Source organism: Daktulosphaira vitifoliae, unplaced genomic scaffold (assembly GCF_025091365.1).
Source record: "Daktulosphaira vitifoliae isolate Bord-2020 unplaced genomic scaffold, ASM2509136v1 Scaffold_4, whole genome shotgun sequence".
Classification (NCBI taxonomy): Eukaryota; Metazoa; Arthropoda; class Insecta; order Hemiptera; family Phylloxeridae; genus Daktulosphaira; species Daktulosphaira vitifoliae.
In genome coordinates, this window is record NW_026099575.1 from 5,611,969 (window position 1) to 5,630,782 (window position 18,814).

Consider the following 18,814-nt stretch of genomic DNA (forward strand, 5'->3'; position numbering starts at 1 on the left):
TTTTTTTTGTAATTGTGTTATCTTTCTGTTATTATCATTTTGAAGGACATATTACAGAATGATTTAACTAAATCTAACAACATTAAATAGAGAATTGAATATTTGTTTAGTTTTCATTTATTTATATGTATCAACTGTTGAATAGGTAAATTTTGTCAAATAAATGCATAACAATGAACATTTTCACAAAGAAAATAATACTAATATTTTTTTTACCATTTCATAATTTAGCAAATAAAGCTTTGGTAAGTATAAATCTTACAGCGTTATTAAGAATAATTTGTATTTCAAAGTATTAATTTTAAGTGAAAAATTGATTAAAATACTTTTTTAAGCCTACGTTCGTAGTACATTTAATGGAGGTATCAAACTGCATAAAAAATAAACAATATAAATTTATAAATGCATATTATAATTTTTCGGATGACAAAGAAAACAATAAATTTACGGTTCTTCAAGATATAACACCTAGTTTAAATTTAACAGTAGGAAAATAATTTTTATTTGGAAGAAAATGTACAATCGATCATATAAAATTGATTTATTTATAAAATTTTATTTTCAGTCTCAAAACACTGTTCTCACAAAAAATATTGGATGGAAGGTAGAGCCTGTGTTTTCAGGAAAAATTATAAGCTCTTGTTTTTTCCTGAAAAATGATTTAACTGTTATTCCACTAATAAGAGAATTCGTAGATATACCTAAAGAATGTCCTGTAAGAAAAGTTAGTTTCATAAGCTATTAGTAATATTAACTTTCTAATTTTGTACGCTAAATGTTATTTAAATAAATGACATAATGTAGTATAATTAAATAATCTATAGTTACTAACAATAAAAGAAGAGCTCGGAAGCCACTTCATTTAATTTCATGTTTTTTTCTTGCTTTCTTTCAAATATATTCACTTTTTTAATCCAACCAAGCTTATAAAATTATTCGAAAGAAAAAGATTTGAAAAAATTGAAATGAATGGGCTTGGTTTTTAAACGCTTTTAATAATTTAAAAGCTATATAACCATTAAATAGTATTGTATAACTTTACCATTTAATAAATTATTGCATAATTTGAAAATCACAATTTTTAAATATAATGATATTTATACTATGTTTTGAAAATTTCAAAGTAGATTAATGATAAAAAATCACCATAATCGATAGTAAAGAAAGTTACTCGCATACTCACCCTGCGTTTTTGTAAGTTAAAATGAAGTGAGACAAATATAAATGAATGGGGTAATTTTGAATACATTGTTATTCTTAAAATATTTTGAAGATTTTATTTTAAATTAAAAATATCTGTTTCTTATATGTTATATTGCTATCATATTAGATGTAAGTTTGAAATAAAAATTTGTAGATTTATAGAAAAAAACGCTTATAAAACTACTCCACTCGTTTACAATTACCTTAATTCATTCTATGCAATTTTGTAAAACAATAATAAGACGTTCTATTAAAAAAAAGCTTAAAAACGATTTTTGAAAAATAAATTGTGTGTAATTCTAATTCATAATACCAATTTCGTAAAATAATAAGTATTTGCTAAATAGCACTGTCGAAAATAAAAATGGAAACTCTTAATTTTTGCTATAGTATTTCAATCATTAAACTTGTTTTAATAGGGAGTTCGACAAATAATTAGAAAAGAACTATTAAGTACAACACGTCCGTCGTTACCTTTTGGCTGTTGGATGTTAAAGCACGAGTTAAAGGATTCTAAAGGATTAATTGTCGGATGTATAAAAATAGTTGTTATTCAATCAATATTATTCACCTTAGAAGAAATGAAGAAGCAATGTCATTAAATGTATTTTAATAATTACTAACTTATCAGTTGAATTAATTTTAAAAAAATGGTGAAGAGTAGGACATAGAAAACACTTTAAAGTTTATACACCCAAAGAAAAACCTCAATCAATTTCGATAGAGAAATTTTATCAAGGGTTTATGATAATATTTTATTAATACGAACAAAATAACTATTCTTTTAAATAATTATTGTTCAAGACAAGAAAAAAAATTATCATATTGATAAATATATCATAGATTCAATAGTAATGATATATTTATCAAATTGAACAATGAATTTATTATATAGATCGAGGTTTTCCTCTGGGTGTAGTTAAAGCTTATATAAAAGTTATAAATTAATTTTTTTGTAGCTATTTAAGTACAAAGTGGTTTTGCTATCAAAAACCGATTCAAAAGCTGATTCAATTACAAAATCATCTCGAATATTAATCCTGAATATTTTTAGTCCATCTTTTAGGCCACATGGAAAAATCGATCAATAGAGCAGATTTTACTATCATCGCGCGTATGATACTTCTTCGCATCAGCATTTTTCAAATACTATACATAAGTTATGTCATCATAGGTCGACACGAATACCTCTCCCCTTGCACAACGTCAGTTGGTACAGAACATTAACAGAGGAGCGTTGTTTACTATAAGTTTTTTCCTGGTTCCTTATAATTTTTAATAAGAGATATGCCATACTATATTTACGTTGTAACACATTGAATTCATATATTTTTAATGTTAAAATACCGTAGAATTATTGCCCAAAACATATAGAGGACGAGCTATATATTTTTAATAATTTATTGTTTTATGACGGCAAGTTTTGTTTAAAAATATTCTTATTGAGAATTAAATCATTATTACAATATTTGTTTTCTATTTATTATGTTACTATTAGCTTTATATTACTCTATTTAACATCTACCTACTCAATAAATTCATAATAAAAATATATTCTATATATTTTTTTGTTTTAACACTTTGAGGTGAAAATATTTTTTTAATTAAATGATAGAAATAAATAAAAAGTGAAAAAAATTATTTCCAAAACATTCCATTACTGAAAAATAAACACAAATCATTATTGTTCAACTAATCTGACAAAAATTAGAAACTTAGAAATAAGTGACTGCTAAGTTGTAGACATTTTTGAACTATCAATAATCTTTCCACCTTTTTTACATTATTTATGTCAGTGACTTCAACGTTCGATTCTGTTCATTTTTTATTGTTTCATTGATCATAAAACTGATAAAACTCGGTGTTTATTAATTCAAAAATTGTGATATTTTTTCAAAACTTATTGAGATTATCTATAACTTCAAAGTTAAAGATTCTCAAACAACTTATTACGCGAGTAAGGTTTGTTTAATAAACAGATTAAGTTAAACTTAATCAGAGGTGGATTTAAAATTTGTCTAGAGGGGTTATAAGAAAAAAAGTTTTGTTCAGATGACCCTCCAATTGAATTCTTAAATTGTTAGACCTATTGTTTTGACTTGTTGCTGTTTTCCAAACGATTGTCGCTTATGCTGCTATAGTTTAGTACTCTCACTAAATCCAAATGTGGTGAACTTTATTTTATAACTTCAATTTATGCAATTAAAAAAAAATTAAAATTAAATCGTATTTATTTCGATTTCTCAATGACATATGTGCGAAAAACTAGAAATTCGTTTATTTTTTAAAAAGGAAAATAATATGTATACCTAATATTAAAACTAACCAAACCCTTTTCAGACTTATAACAATTAAATATTTTTAAACTCTCTGAGAGTTAAATTTAGATTTAACTAAAAAGAAAAAATAAGACGTCATAAAGAAATTTTATTTGCGTAAAAAACTAAAAGTATATTTTTATAACAATTATGTATTTATTTTAAAATAAACATTTCATATTGAAAGGCTCGTAATTGATCTAATTTATTTTATACTTAAACATGCATTTACAAACTATTTATTCTTGTTAATAATTAAAAATTTTACAGTGTACAATATTTTAATGATAAATAATTATAGGAATAATATTACATCTATACTATTCCATATATTAAAACAAAGACGCATTTATATGTATTTGTATTTTGAATAATCATTATTTGATGTTAATGTGGTACTATAGGAATAAAAAAACTACGTTATTGTAAGTTTTACATTGAATGTATGTTCAGTGGTTCATTGATTTCGTCTCAACAACATCACAAATCTTCCCAATTTTAGTCAACGCAAGAAAAATTACATGGATGTTTATCTAAGAAAATGATTAACTTGTTAAGTATTATAGAATACGAATATATTAAAGGTTCTTCGCAAAAATAATAATGGAATAATACCACGATACTGATAACTCAAATACTAAATTTGATTCATTTACACTTCTAAGTTACTTTACCTTAAAATTTGATTGTAAAAATGTCATATCACCATATAAAATATTATAAAACTTATATGTGTATTAAAAATAATGTCTAATAATTTAACTTATTATAATTATTCAATAAACATTATTCCATCAAATTAATTAATTAATAAATGACTATATTATTTATCAAATTATTTTTTGCTTATTGTATTTTATAAAAAATATTAATAAAATACCACTTAAGTGGCAAATATCCAATATTACTAAATATCTTTGAAAAAATCGGTAATTTCCTATTAAATAAATTATAATTAATTTTTTTTTTATAACTAATGCAACTAAATATCGTTCTATTCACAATAATATGGATTGCTAGGGTATCGTAAAACTAATTTTGTAAGTATCTCTTGTATAAAAAATCACACCTGCTTTTTTTACTTATGCAATTATTTTTAATTAATGGGAAAAAGATACAACTCACCTTGAAAATAATTGTTATTTTTCATTCGCCATAGATACAAAGCTCAATAGTAATAGCATTAGTTTATTTATAGTAAGGTTATATGTTCAACCTGAGTCATTTAACAACTGATAAACAAGGTTTTTAGTTTTCTATTGTTTTTTAACCACTTTAGTTATATTAATTAGGTAATAAAACCGAAAAGTATTTGTGATTTTGTCGTCATGAGGTAACATTCCTCGCTGATTTAAAGAATAAGGTAAGATTTTCAATTCAATTCAATTCTCAAAAATTAAAATTATGTTTATTTTCTAATTTATTTATTGTGGTAAGCTATATGATTAATAAAATTAAACCATAGAGCTTAACAATTTTCATTTATATATTTGAATTCTATTTATCTTAGAAATAATAATTTCTCATGAATATGTTATCATAATGTCTTTATTTATAAATTATATATTTAAGAAATATTTATAATTTCTAAAAAGCGCATTATAATACAAATATGTTTTAATAAATATTATTGTTATAGTACACATTTTATACAACTAAATGTTTTAAATTATAATTTAAGTAAATTTTTTTTATATACTTAACATAAATTATTCTTTATTAATTGTTATAAAACTATGTTTCATATACAATTATTGTAAAATATATTTATAAAGATAATTTTATCGTTTAAATAATAAAGCCATTTGGTAGTTTGTAAAAAAAAAAAAAAAAAAACTTAACATAAAACTATCTGTAATTAAGTACTAATTTAATTAAGTTTAGGCTTTTTATTATTTACGTTAAAATTGTAAATATATTTACTCAAAAACTAATTTCAAATGATGTAAATTTTACTCAGTGTTAATATATAGTTATTGTATTTTGAATATACCAATAATACTGTTAATATAATGTATTCAAAATAAGCTTTACATTAATCGGTTACTAACCATATTTTTTACTACATTGCCCCCTATACTTCTGTTTCCAATACAATTAACAAACGAGTATACATATAAAACATATTAAAACATTAATTATTCAAAAACGAATAAAGTACTTTTAGAATATTATTTTTACCTGTTATATAATATAATAGTTTTATATTGACAAGCTGTATACCTTTCCTTAGAACCTATAAACTACAAAAACTAAAAATATTTAGTTTAAAATTAAGATTTGGAGTTTTATACCTTTTAATTTATCAATATTTTATTTTATTTTATTTTCAATATTTAATTCGGGTTTGAACTAAATTATTTCAATTGATTTTTTAATGAATTCAAGATTGAATTATATTGTGGTTTATAAAATAATTAATTTCAAATTTTATTTGTTCAATTGTATTGATATTTATTATGTCTACATAAAAGTCAAAGATGAAATTAGTATGTGGAAATTGAGACATTTGCTTCAAGTATATCGTAATGGGAACACTAAACATAATTTCTTTGAGAATGTATTTAATTAAATTTACATCGACTGCCTCTAAAAAGTGTACTACAGCTGTTTATTAACTGTTATAGTGAATTTTTGAAGATAATTTCCAGTCAATTCTTGTCTGAAATAAACTAATGAAGAAAATATAAGTAGTTACTAAGAGTACGAAATTATTTAACTGATACTAATGAAATCATTATTTAAACTGTGTATGACGACTCATGTGGTTGCGTTAATTAATAAACATTTATGAATATGGTAAAAGCGATAATAATGAGTAATCATGAATGCTTGTTTATCAACAACTGCAGAAATATTAAAACGTCCTAATAAAAAAAAGTGCATTACTAATCTTAAGTACTAAAAAAAAATTAATAAAAACTAGTTAAGCGTTTTATATCACACGAAATAGTAATGTTTTAAAATTATTATTAAAAATCTTAAATTACGATAATACAAAAATATATATTTATTTGGAGTAATTTGTATAATTTTTAAAATTAAAACTAATGAAAATTTTCTATTATTTGTCTTTACTACTCAATACATATTTTAAACAAACTTATTATTTCACTTACAGTGGCAAAATTTACTGTTTATCTCTAAGTAGTTCATTATATTGGTAATTTTTTTTAATTATATTAAAACCAAATGAAGTGTTCTAAACACGATGCGATACAATTTAAAAATAATGTTCAATTTATATAAGTAATATAATTACTCGGATCAGTTATCGTCAGTAACGTGTATAGTAATGAATTTATCAATGTTTTACCGTGGCCACATTAATATGTTATTACTGTAATTTTAATTAAATATTTAAATTTATATGTTCTATTAAATTATCACCAACAAATATTTGCATCCATACAATAACAATGTAATCGTAACTGAAATATGATTATTTATGTTAACAATTACAGTTTAAAGTGAAACTGTTAAAATTTTAGCCGCTTTTTTTTTTTTACGCCCAAATTTTAAAAAGTCGAAATTGTTTTATGATATATTATATATGTATAAGTATATAGTATTGGTTCCGAGCAACAGTATAACGCATTTTAGAATTTTAAACATACTTGTTCTATTACCCATCGGTCAATTTTTACGGACAATATATCGAATTTTTAAACGGTAAGTTGTATAAAATATATGACAGAAACACTGACCTTCGCTGAACTATTGTGCATACGATACGAAAATTTAGTGAACCATAGGCCTGTAAGCTATGACGGCTATGACTACTAAGTAGGGGAACAATGTAAGGTCAACGTTGGAGGCTGTCCTAGTCTCATTCAGAATTATTGTAACGCTTATATGTTTCCGTATTTTTTGGCAGAAATGTAATCAAAAGTTCAGTACGTTAAAAGCGAGCGAAATATAAATATATACAAGTTCAAACGAAAATCTGGCATGCACAAATCAGTATAAATAAAAACTACAGCTACGCACATATGCATTTAGACACTACCACATTAATATCACGACTTCACACACACTATTTGCGCAAAGCGTTTCAGTCTCTCGAAGGCCGAGCCATCGCTGGCACGTGACTTTCGTACGCTTGCCGGTAGTGAGTACCGGTAAACTTGTCTGACAATATTATTTTTTTGAAGTGATTTATAACAAATATAGTTAAACAGTGAAATTGTTTTAGTCATAAACCATTCTTTAAGGGTGAGGGACCAACGTGAACTACAAATATTGAGGCCATAGATCTCAACAGGATGGGTGAGTCTAATCGATTTGTTTACCGACTAGAGTTGTCATTTCACTTTTGGATTTAAAAATTAATAGAATTTAAAATAATTTTTATAATGAATATAAATAATTTTATAGAAAAATTATATTATTTTGATATAAACTAACCAATTACATTTTTAAACAATGTTGACGTAGTCCAAGAGCATAAGCGCAATTTCAAAAAAAGGTCTAGAGGGGCTAATATTCTCTAAACTGACTCCATTTACACCCATTTCTATGATTAGTTATAAGAATATTTGTTTGATTTATAAGCAGTCGCAAGCAATTTTATTTTACATGCATTATCTTTTTGAAAAAGTAAGCGAGGAGAAAAAATTATTATTTTTATTTATACCTATGCGCAGTCAATAATTTGTACGTTTCCTTAATCTGAAGAATGCAAATTACTAAAATCAACCATAATAAACTGGTTTATCGACAAATCACTGTTTTAATCAGTGTTCAGAAAAAATACAGTTTCTTTTTTCATTTTAAATACAAAAACAGTTTTTTTTATTGCCTTTAAGTTTTTTTTGTTTTAATCAAAAAAATTTTTCTGTTTTTTTAATAGTGTTTAAAAAAATTTCTAAACAACTTTTAAATCAAATAAATAGTGTTTTATTTTAATAAATTTAATTTGATTTATGTTAATTAAAAACATTTGAAAAACAACTTAATTACATTTTGTTGTAGGTAATTTTTTGCACTTAAACTTATTATTTTTCAATTTTTCAGTAGGTACTAAAAAAAGCTTGATTTTTTTGTATTTAATGTTACATATATATTAAAAACTCTTTGAAATCTAAAAAAAAATACTTTTAATTATTTTTAAATTATTTTAAAAGTTAAAGGTTTTTTTATTCTTTTAGTCATTTTTGTAAATTTAGAAGTAATTTTTAAAGTATTTTTAGGCTTTCAACTTCCAAGCTGTAGTTAAAATGTGATATCCTTACCTGACTTTTCACCATTTCTTATTCTACATATAGTTTATTGAGTCAATAAAAATGTTAAAAATACACAAAAAAACGATAATTGTAACTGTAATAAAATAAAATTTTTAATTTAAATATTGCTTTTACAGTTCAAACACGGTCAATAAAAAATTAAACATATTGTTATAGTCACATTAAGATTAATTTCAATTATTTTAAATGTGATTAAATCAATCAAATAATAGTTTAAAAACAAAATGTATAAATATGATCTCTGGATCTTATTCAATTACTTTTTATACAACGATAATTTTTGTATGAAATAAATATAAAACATAGGTCATTTAAATATATCTTATATAATTGAAACATCGTTATTGATGTTCAAAGATTTATGTATTTTTAGCTAAACTCAAAATAATAGAAGGTTATGAATTTCAACTGATAAAAAAAGAGATCTTTCTTTATGTATTTCAACTTTATATTTTCTTACATTTGTCAGTTTTGCATATTTATTAATTTTTATCAAGTGATGAGTTTTCTTTGTAGCTACGTCTATATTTAAAAAAGAATACAACTTATAATAATTTACTAAAGAGTAACATTCACCAACTATAACATATTATTATTTTAGTGTTTTACTATTTATTGAGTATTGTAGTAAAATTTAAAAATACTTACAATAAGAAAATATTTACATGATTGGGATTAATTACATCAGTTAATAAGAAATTTTTTTTTACAATTTTATTGCCGGAACTGAATTAAATTACAACACATTTTTTATTTTTTGAGGCTTCACCACTGGCGCAACCAAAATGAAGAGATGGTCCGATTAGTTAACGAATTAGCTCCCCTGAAAATGAAAAAAATTGTACTTCTTGTCAGATACATGTTTATTATTTTTTAGGGTGGTGATAAAATATAATTAGCATCCTCAAAAATGTTATTCTAATAGACACCTATATGTGCCTCGCAGAAAATAAATTATAAATAAAATATTTTTTTGGTAGTTTTATGTATTATTTACAAAATTAAGTATCTTTATATATCTAATAAATAAAAACTAAACCCTGATATCATTAATCCATAAAAAAATAATTCTCTTATTTTTAGCATTCATAATATAATTTAATATAAATGATATTATTTTCTTTTAATTAAAAACAAATTTATTTAGAAAAATTTTATAATACCAAATAAAATTGATCTAACAAATAGTCAAGGACATAACTGCCTATTTCCCTCCTCTGCGGATGCCAATGAACCCATATAAGACTTTTAAAGAAGCGTAAATTCAAACCAAAAATTATGAGCAGTGATTTAACTATATATACACCCACAACATTTTTACTTCATTGAATAAAAGATATATTACTAGACTTTAAGAGCCCGTGCATTTGTCATTTTTATATTTTTACTGTATTATTAATAACTGATTGTAAATAAACGTCCATTTACTTAATACAGAGAGTTAAGTTAAATGAATGAAACAATTTATAAGTGATTTTGAAGTAATGCAAATCTGTCTTTTGATGTGAATATTACTTCAATAAACTTTAAAGTAAACGTTTTTAGTGAAAACTTATTAATGTAAACTGACAATGATTATTTTAATAACTATTTTATTCAGGCTACAACAGAAATCAAAGTTATTTATCATATTAAATAATTCCACTAAATATTTACGAATAATTAATACATAATATAATTTTTTTATTTTACTAATCAAACTATTACTCATGTAAATTAATATCAATAAGCTTCTATTTACTGAAAAAATTGTCTTTATTTCAATATCATATCTTTTCTTGCAATATGTCAGCTAACTCATTAATAAAACATAAGAACAATTATTAGTATTTAACTGCTCAGCGTAAAATTAACTAAGAAATATGTATGATAAATATAAATTAAAGTTATTTTTAACAGCTGATGAGAGAGAAGATGAAGATTTACCAACCAGTAGACTGAAAAAAGACGATTTAAATGGTACTATCAATGACAACGATATAGAATCGGGTTATTCTAAAAAGTAAGCGTATAATTCAAATGTTTACTAATTAATTATATTCGTGACCGTAGTTAATTTTGCACAGTAATTATTAAAATAACAACGGGCAATTAACAACGGTATTTTCATAATGCACGTATGAAAAAAAATGAAGTGCTCTTTTGTATGATTAAAAATTGAAGGACCAAATTATAATTTAAAATTGGTATTTTACAATATTTTGTGACACTGAAGTCATCAACTTCTACATGTATTAATTTAAATATCCGTTAAAAATATGTGGAAAACTATCATAGTACATTTTTATTTACAGCTGATCATTATAAAATATTATCTGAAATAAAATATTTTGCTATAGTTTATGGAGGCCGATGAACCGTGGCCTACAATGCTACAATATATAAATTGTAGGAAAACGACGACATAGCCTCGAGATATAGTTGTCTTTTTTGTGTCAAGGTCCCTTCTTTTTATAAAGTCATTGTTCTTTTTCTATTATTATTAAAAAGTCAAATATAAATCTTTGGAAGTAAATTGATTTTCAATAATTTTCATCTATTTTATGTTTAATTCAGGTTCCATAATAGATCAAGAAGTCAGAGACAGAACTACATAATCATAGCCGTAGTAATGTTAATACTCACACTAGTCTTGGCCCTAATCGGGTTATCGTATTCCTGTAAGTATAGCTTTTTGAGCATTCTATTTTTATTTTTAGTAAAAAGTGTATGATAAAAATCGGCTTTGTTTATGTTTCATTAAGATATAAAGCAAGACGCACCATGTCCCACACAAGACGTCAAATACAACGTCTGTACTACACCAGACTGTTTAAAAGCTGGTGAGTCAATTAATCTAACGTTTAATGTAAATAAAACAACCGATGACTGACAGTGAAAAGAGATTTTTTATTATGAAATAAACGAAAATTTTATTATCATTTTATTTAGCCTCTTTATTCATGGAATCAATGAACAGATCTATAGACCCATGCAATGATTTTTATGAATTTGCTTGTGGAAATTACCCTAAAAAGGTAACAACACTTAAAACGTCAACATCAAATGATAGATTTGCAGAATTAAATTTAGAAATTTTAAAGTGGATAAGAGGTATATAACATTTCATTGGCATATGTTTTTGTAATTAAATATTTTAACGTTCTGATAGCTTATATGGAAAGAGAAGACTTGGATTCAGAACCTTATTCAGTATCGCAGGCTAGACTACTGTACCGTTCCTGCATGGCCACAGGTTTATTAATTTTAATTTATATTTTGATCTGTTAACAGTCACATAATAAGAATAATTTTCAGATGAAATGGACTCGAAGGGTCTGAAACCATTAATCGATATTCTAGATAAAATTGAATTACCACGCATAGGAATAATGAATAAAAAAATGAGAGAATCTGCAAGTACTTCGAGGCTATTAGCTCTTGCTAAGAGATATGTTGGCGTGAGTCATCTGTTTCAAGCGGGCGTGCTAACAAATTCAAAAAACCGAACTTATAATCGGATTACGTTATCCAAACCCAGTAGCACAACTGATATGTTTCCTGCGTAAGTAATAAATTATTTTGGTGCGTTTTAACATATTTCCTAAATCAAATGTTACAGTAATAAAATAGATAAAAAAATCACAAAAATCCTTTCGAGGCGAACTAGAGAAACGTTAACTTCTGAAGAAAATATAGGAACCAGTGACAGTGAAGACGAGGAAAACGATAAAGAAGCAGCAGACTTCATAAAATCATTTGGAAAATATGTTAAAGGAGTATGGCTAGAGATATACAAGTCACTTACCAACGAAACTTTACCTAACAATTTCCGTTTAAGCGCTAAAATTTTCAATATTTTAGAATTTAACAATCAATTAACCGAAGTATGAAATTAAAAAAAATTATTTTTATTTTGGGAAATGTAGTTTTTTAGTTAATTATTTAGTTGACGGAGAAAGTTTACGACACTGATGGAGACAGGCCAATACTTTTGTCAGTCGACAAATTACAGAATTACTTTACAAACAACACTAAAAATGTAGGTAATCATTAAATGCTTAATCAGAACTTATTAAATAAAAAAAATGAACATTAGACATTTAAGCTTGTGTCTAAAGAAAATGAACAATAGATTGATAAATAGATAGATAAATAGTCGGTTATTTACCTAAATTTTACCTATGTATTAAAGTATGTTGCAGAGATACATATTATTCCGTTACGATTATATTTTATGACAATTCAACAAATGTCCGAAAAACCTTTTATTTACTGTTTATTGTACTTTCTATGATATTGATTGTGAAGAATGTGTTTTAATGAGTTATCCATTAAAATAAATATTTATTATTTCTAATTTTCAATCAAGATTTTTCTCAATGATATTGATATAAATTAGCAATGTATTTTTTTAGATAAATTGGCGGGAGTACTTCACAGTATTATTCGCAGATGTGGAAAACGTAACGTTAGATTTTTCATCTGATTTGATAGAGCTTAAAAACGTAGAATATTTTGAAAATTTATTAGAATTTTTATCGACTACAACTAAAGAGGAAAGAAGTAAACATTAACATTGTTTTACTATAATTACTTGAATATAAACAAATAATTCAATTTGAAGTTCTTAGTTTATGGTGGCAAGTAGTTTCGGGGTTAATTCAGTATACAACGAATCATATGATATTTATTCAAAATAGATATATATACGAAACAACTCAACTAGAAAACAACCCCTCTAGATCACTTTATTGTTCCTCAGCCGTGAATCAAATGATGGGAATGGCCGTTTCACATTTATTAGTTGAATGGGAAACAACGAATGATTCCATACAAATGGTATGCCAAACTTTTAACTTTAAATTCGCAGTTACGTCATTTATTTTTGTATGATATTAAAAACAAAATTTAATTTTAAATAAACTCGTTTATTTGCCAGATGAATCACATGATGGACAATATTCAATGGTCATTCAAAAAAATAGTAAATGATCTGGATTGGATGGACGAAGAAACAAAAAAAAGAACATTATATAAAGCTAGCCAGATGAAGACACTCATAGGGTATCCTGAATTTATAACAGATCCAGATTTACTCGATGACTACTATATAGACGTACGTTGACGACGATATTTTCAATTGTATATGAACAACGCAAATATTTTGCAAAAAAAAATTTTTTTTTCAGTACAATGTAACAGAAAATGATTTTTTTGAAAATGTTATAAAGTATATACAACATAACGAGGAGTTAGAATTAAAATCCTTAAGAGAAATTAACGATTTTGATAGGAGCACCATGTGAGTACAAGCAAAACACTAAGTATTAAAATAAGCTCTCTGTTTTTATCAATAATAATTTTCTTCACAAAGAAATGTAATCAATTATTTTTTTTAAAAATACAAAATAGTTCTTAGCATGGATAGCTGGTACAGGTAACTCATTTTTAATAGTTACTAAATAAGCAATTAGATATGATAATAAAAAAATTTTACTCATTTTTTTTTTTTTTTATAACTTCCAAATGATATCAAGTAGCTTAAGTTGGATTAGCCCGAAAAAAAAATTACTATTTAATATAACAAAATTTGTCTTCTTCTTCTTCCTCGATTCAATCCCAACTACTTGGGGTCAGCCAAGTAATTTCACAAAATTATTATTATTATAATAATTATTTTTTGATTACGATATTTATTTTTGTCTTTATTTATTAAAAACAAAGTAACATTAATTTTATTCTATTAAAAAAATTAATATATTGCACTATTAATGCGATATAACAAGTATATAATAATATAAGTATATAATAATAGTTTCCTCTCACAAAATTTAAAAATAAATAAGTAAGAATTTATAACTTAGATTTTCTGTAAGCAATAAATTTAAAAAAAAATACAAAATACTTAAATTGAAAATAAGTTTTAAATACTCATTTGTGCTATGGTTAAGTTTTAAACTGATTCATGTTAAATTTTAGGTGGTCAATCGATCCTTTGAATGTCAACGCCTTTAATATACAACAATATAACATTATAAGTAAGTAATGATTTTTTTATGAACACCGAATTGTTTTATTTATAATGATGAGTGTCGGCTAAAATCTTATCATGTTCATTTTCATATATAATAGACTTAGAAATCTTTTGATTTTTTGACAAATCATAACTGTATAATTTTATTTTATTTGTTACAAAAATTTCAGTATTTTTCTTGGTAGTTTGTTTAAGATCAATTGTTTGAATTACGGAAAAAAATGTTTATGGTATTTAAGTTAATTGTAACACATAATCTCATAGCATCAATTCAGCTTTATAATGTTTATATAATTCATAATGATACGAGGGATTACATTAAAATATGTTAATTAAACATACAATTTTATTATACTTTTATCATTAAATGTCATTTAGTGTATTCTTTATTAAAACTTTATAAGAGTAAAATTGATCAAACATAATATTAAAATTTCAGTTGTACCAGCTGGAATATTACATTTTCCATTTTTTGGTCATGACTTACAGTAAGTATAAATGGTTAAAAATTTTACCCTTATAGAAATGAATTTTATTGTTAGATTTTTTGTTCAGAGTGCTAAACTATGGTTTTTTGGGCTCAATATTGGGTCACGAAATAACTCATAGTTTTGATAATACTGGCAGAAAGTTTGACGAAGATGGTAATGATATCGTTTGGTGGACCAATAAAACAATTGAAGAGTATGAAAAGGGAACGGAATGTTTTATTAAGCATTACGAGTCTTTCCCTATTCCTGGGACTGATTCAGTAAAGGTTTGAAAGTTCTTTTGAATAATTTCAGATGTTTAATTAAAACTAACGTTTCTACAAAACTAGGTTGATGGCAGATTAACTCTAGACGAAAACATAGCTGATAATGGTGGAATAAAAGAAGCTTTGATGGGCTATAGGAAGTATGTCAGTGATAACGGTGAAGAATCCAGATTACCCGGTTTAGAGGAATATAATAATGACCAGTTATTCTTCTTATCATTTGCTAACGTAAGTCAGATTTTAAAAGTTGTCAACAGTATTAACAAACTTAGATTTAGTTTTGTACTGCCAAAGGAAATTTTTTATTTATTTATTTATTCATTATACATAAAATAAACTGAGTGCTTTAGAAACTGGGTGTATTGTATTTTTGAAGTTTATTGTTAACTTATTATTTGAATAAGAATTATTTGTTGCTTAACAAGTAGGTTAGTAAAATTGCAACTGGAGTACATATTATTACTTCATTATACCACTATTGTACTTTTCAAAAATTGTAAACATACAAATTATGTAAGGCAGTTTTCTAAAAACTTGTACACATTTTTTTTAGTCAAAGTTCTGAAGAAAATATACGTGGAACATTATAACTAATTGGTTAGTGTCTACTTGATTATAAAATTGGTGCCTACTTATCACCACATTAATGGTGCGTTACTGTCAATGGTGTAACAAAAGTGGACACCGAACGAATGCGACGCGCCACCACTTTGGACGAAAAGAAATTCGTAACAACCTTATAAATTCCTGGTACAATTATCTGCCATTTTTTGACACAACTCGTCTTTTTTTCTCCCATAATTTTTCTATTAGTGTTGTTGGTTAAGTTGCCTACGGAAAACTCCTGATTTTATAAAATATATATTCATTAAAATTAACTAAAGATTTTCTGATTTCTGATTATTTGTCAAAGTTTGGTTTATCGAAGAAATTATATTTATAGTACTAATGATCCAATCTATTCTAATTTAAATAAATATTCGACTTAAATAATATATGCTTTCTAATTATAAATTAATTATTTACTATTGAGTTTCTGTTATAGAATTGGTGTCAATCATTGCCCATAAATACACTGGTAAATGAATTGTACGATGAACATAGTCCAAATGTAATACGGGTGACATCAGGGTTGGCAAATTCAAAGGAATTTAGTGAAGTTTGGCATTGTAAAGAAGGGTCAAAAATGAATCCAAGCAAAAGTAAATGTCAACTATGGTAGAAAAACACAAAACTGCCTAAGTAATATCACTGTTTAGCAGGGCACAGCACAACAGAAAAATACCATGTGCCATTTTGAACTAAATTAATATTGTATACTATGTTACATAAATTCTATCATTTATAGTTTTAATTAATTTAAATGATTGTAATTTTCTCTAAACTATTTATGATAAATACGTAAAAGACTTTTTATACATTTTTTTTATTTATTGTGAGTAATAATAACAATATTTTATTTGAATGTCACTATTTGAAATAACACATTTCAAAGTGACTTTTTTTGTTCTAATTTTTTCTGTCATCGTCATCTCCTTAGCCTCTTCCCAACTATTTAGGGTCGACTCTACCTTATTAAATTGACAGGAGTTCTATAATGGCTGTCGAACTGACGCAACCTCATTATGGTTAAGGGAACCAGTAAGAGAGCAAGGCGTTTATCACTGTTAATTGTCCCGTATGCGCTGCTGTACATGAGCGTTCGAGATATCGACTGACATTACTGCCCTAAATCAATTACCATGTTATTATTCTTTCTGCATTTGAGTAAATTGATCTATTTAAGATACTAAAAAATGTTTAATTATTCGAAAAAGTTATATTTATTGTTAATAACAAATATAGTGAGTAGCATCCTGCAAATATTAAGATTTATTTTAAAAACTATTTTTACGCATAATATTAAATTTAATTTAAATCGAAATACTAATTTTATTGAAAACAATAGTTTCTTATATTTAATATATTTATCCAAGAGATAACGGATGATATATTTAGTAATATATTTCTAATAAAATAGCATTTTAAAGTTTCTCTCAGTAAAATAGACAATTTTATTTATAACATGTTTGATTATGTTTAGTTCGTATTTGCTTGTGCAATTTGAAGTGCTGTGGCTTCTCAGCACCCTCATATTATCTGTAATTTATTTAATATATCATGTAGATCTTTAGATTATTCTATATAGTTTTATTGTTAAACTGATATTAAATGTAATTATTTTAAGTATTTGATAGTAAGCACAATGACAACATTTCTTTTGGTCTTTAAATTTTTTGCAAACTGAAATTTTAAACAATATTTGAAGCCTTAAATATTTTCATGCATTTTATAGAATATTTTGTGTCATCATTAAAGATAGATAACTAGGTATAATAAAAGAATTATCAAGTGTTAAAAAGGTTTTATAAAAATGTATTAACTTTGTGGGATAGTTGACGTCGCGCCATCAAACGAATTTGTAGCACCCAACCACTTTTAGTAAAAAGAAAAAATCGTGACACTCTTATGAACTCCTGGTATAATTTATTTGTAATTATTGTAAATATAATATATATAATAGGTTATCATGTATCTAGCTGTTTAAAAAATAGGTGTCTACTTATCACCACATTGTTGGCACCAAATGAATGCGACGTACTTTCATTTTGGACGAAAAGAAAAATTTAACAATCTTATGAAATCCTGATACAATTTGCTATCAGTATTCTCATTTACTTGATTGACATTTTACAGGAGTGATACGTGATGGAATCTATCAAAAATTTAGCGTTTGGTCTTCTGAATTCCTGGTACTATTTTAGTATACGCAGAGTTTATGGGATTTAAACATCTTACGATATTAAATGTGTTTTGGAATGCTCACCTTACATTCGTATGAACATATTTTGCATTACTCACCATTTTGACCAAAATGTGTTTTTTTTATTTCTCTTATGTCACGTTTTATTTGTTAAGTGATAGCGAATAAATTGTCTATAACTCTTGTTCAAATTCGTTAATATAAATATATTAATTTAACCATAATGAAGTATAATTTTTTTTTCGTGTCTCTCACTACTTTATCTCGGGTCTCATTGCACCGATTAGTACAGTTTCATTGCAAAAAAAAATTATGTAATTTAAACAATTCATGTTATTATTATCTCAGTAAATTATTTTAATATTATTAAATAATGTTAGTAATCAGAACTAACTACTAACAGTATGCAATACTACCTTAAAAGATTATTCCCAAAAATACTTTTGAAAGCAGTTTAAAAAATTGTTTTTT

General features: G+C 24.9%; 2 protein-coding genes across 7 annotated transcripts; both read left to right on the top strand.

Annotated features, from left to right (window-relative positions):
- The first annotated feature begins 131 nt into the window (after positions 1-131).
- On the top strand, positions 132-2,615 carry LOC126904556 (uncharacterized). Of its 3 annotated transcripts, none has more exons than XR_007703771.1 (5): positions 132-245; positions 336-485; positions 566-724; positions 1,623-1,856; positions 2,163-2,615. XR_007703771.1 is itself a non-coding variant. In XM_050683672.1 (5 exons), the coding sequence occupies exons 1-4, from the start codon at positions 174-176 to the stop codon at positions 1,803-1,805; spliced, it is 564 nt and encodes a 187-aa protein (XP_050539629.1). In that variant the 5' UTR covers positions 132-173; the 3' UTR covers positions 1,806-1,807; positions 2,163-2,615. The 3 variants fall into 3 exon arrangements, 2 of the variants coding, with proteins under 2 accessions (XP_050539629.1, XP_050539630.1); XM_050683672.1 differs by having other exon boundaries at positions 1,623-1,807; XM_050683673.1 differs by having other exon boundaries at positions 1,623-1,807; positions 2,258-2,615.
- A 2,115-nt stretch (positions 2,616-4,730) lies between these two features.
- On the top strand, positions 4,731-16,956 carry LOC126903611 (neprilysin-11-like). Of its 4 annotated transcripts, none has more exons than XM_050681905.1 (18): positions 4,731-4,884; positions 10,667-10,769; positions 11,324-11,427; positions 11,512-11,589; positions 11,699-11,860; positions 11,919-12,002; positions 12,065-12,311; positions 12,369-12,633; positions 12,696-12,788; positions 13,165-13,312; positions 13,374-13,588; positions 13,689-13,865; positions 13,939-14,051; positions 14,729-14,787; positions 15,223-15,271; positions 15,339-15,540; positions 15,604-15,768; positions 16,586-16,956. In XM_050681905.1, the coding sequence occupies exons 3-18, from the start codon at positions 11,379-11,381 to the stop codon at positions 16,760-16,762; spliced, it is 2,283 nt and encodes a 760-aa protein (XP_050537862.1). In that variant the 5' UTR covers positions 4,731-4,884; positions 10,667-10,769; positions 11,324-11,378; the 3' UTR covers positions 16,763-16,956. The 4 variants fall into 4 exon arrangements, with proteins under 4 accessions (XP_050537862.1, XP_050537864.1, XP_050537863.1 ...); XM_050681906.1 differs by lacking the exons at positions 4,731-4,884; positions 16,586-16,956 and adding exons at positions 7,397-7,790; positions 16,094-16,515; XM_050681904.1 differs by lacking the exon at positions 4,731-4,884 and adding an exon at positions 7,402-7,790.
- Positions 16,957-18,814: the final 1,858 nt, after the last annotated feature.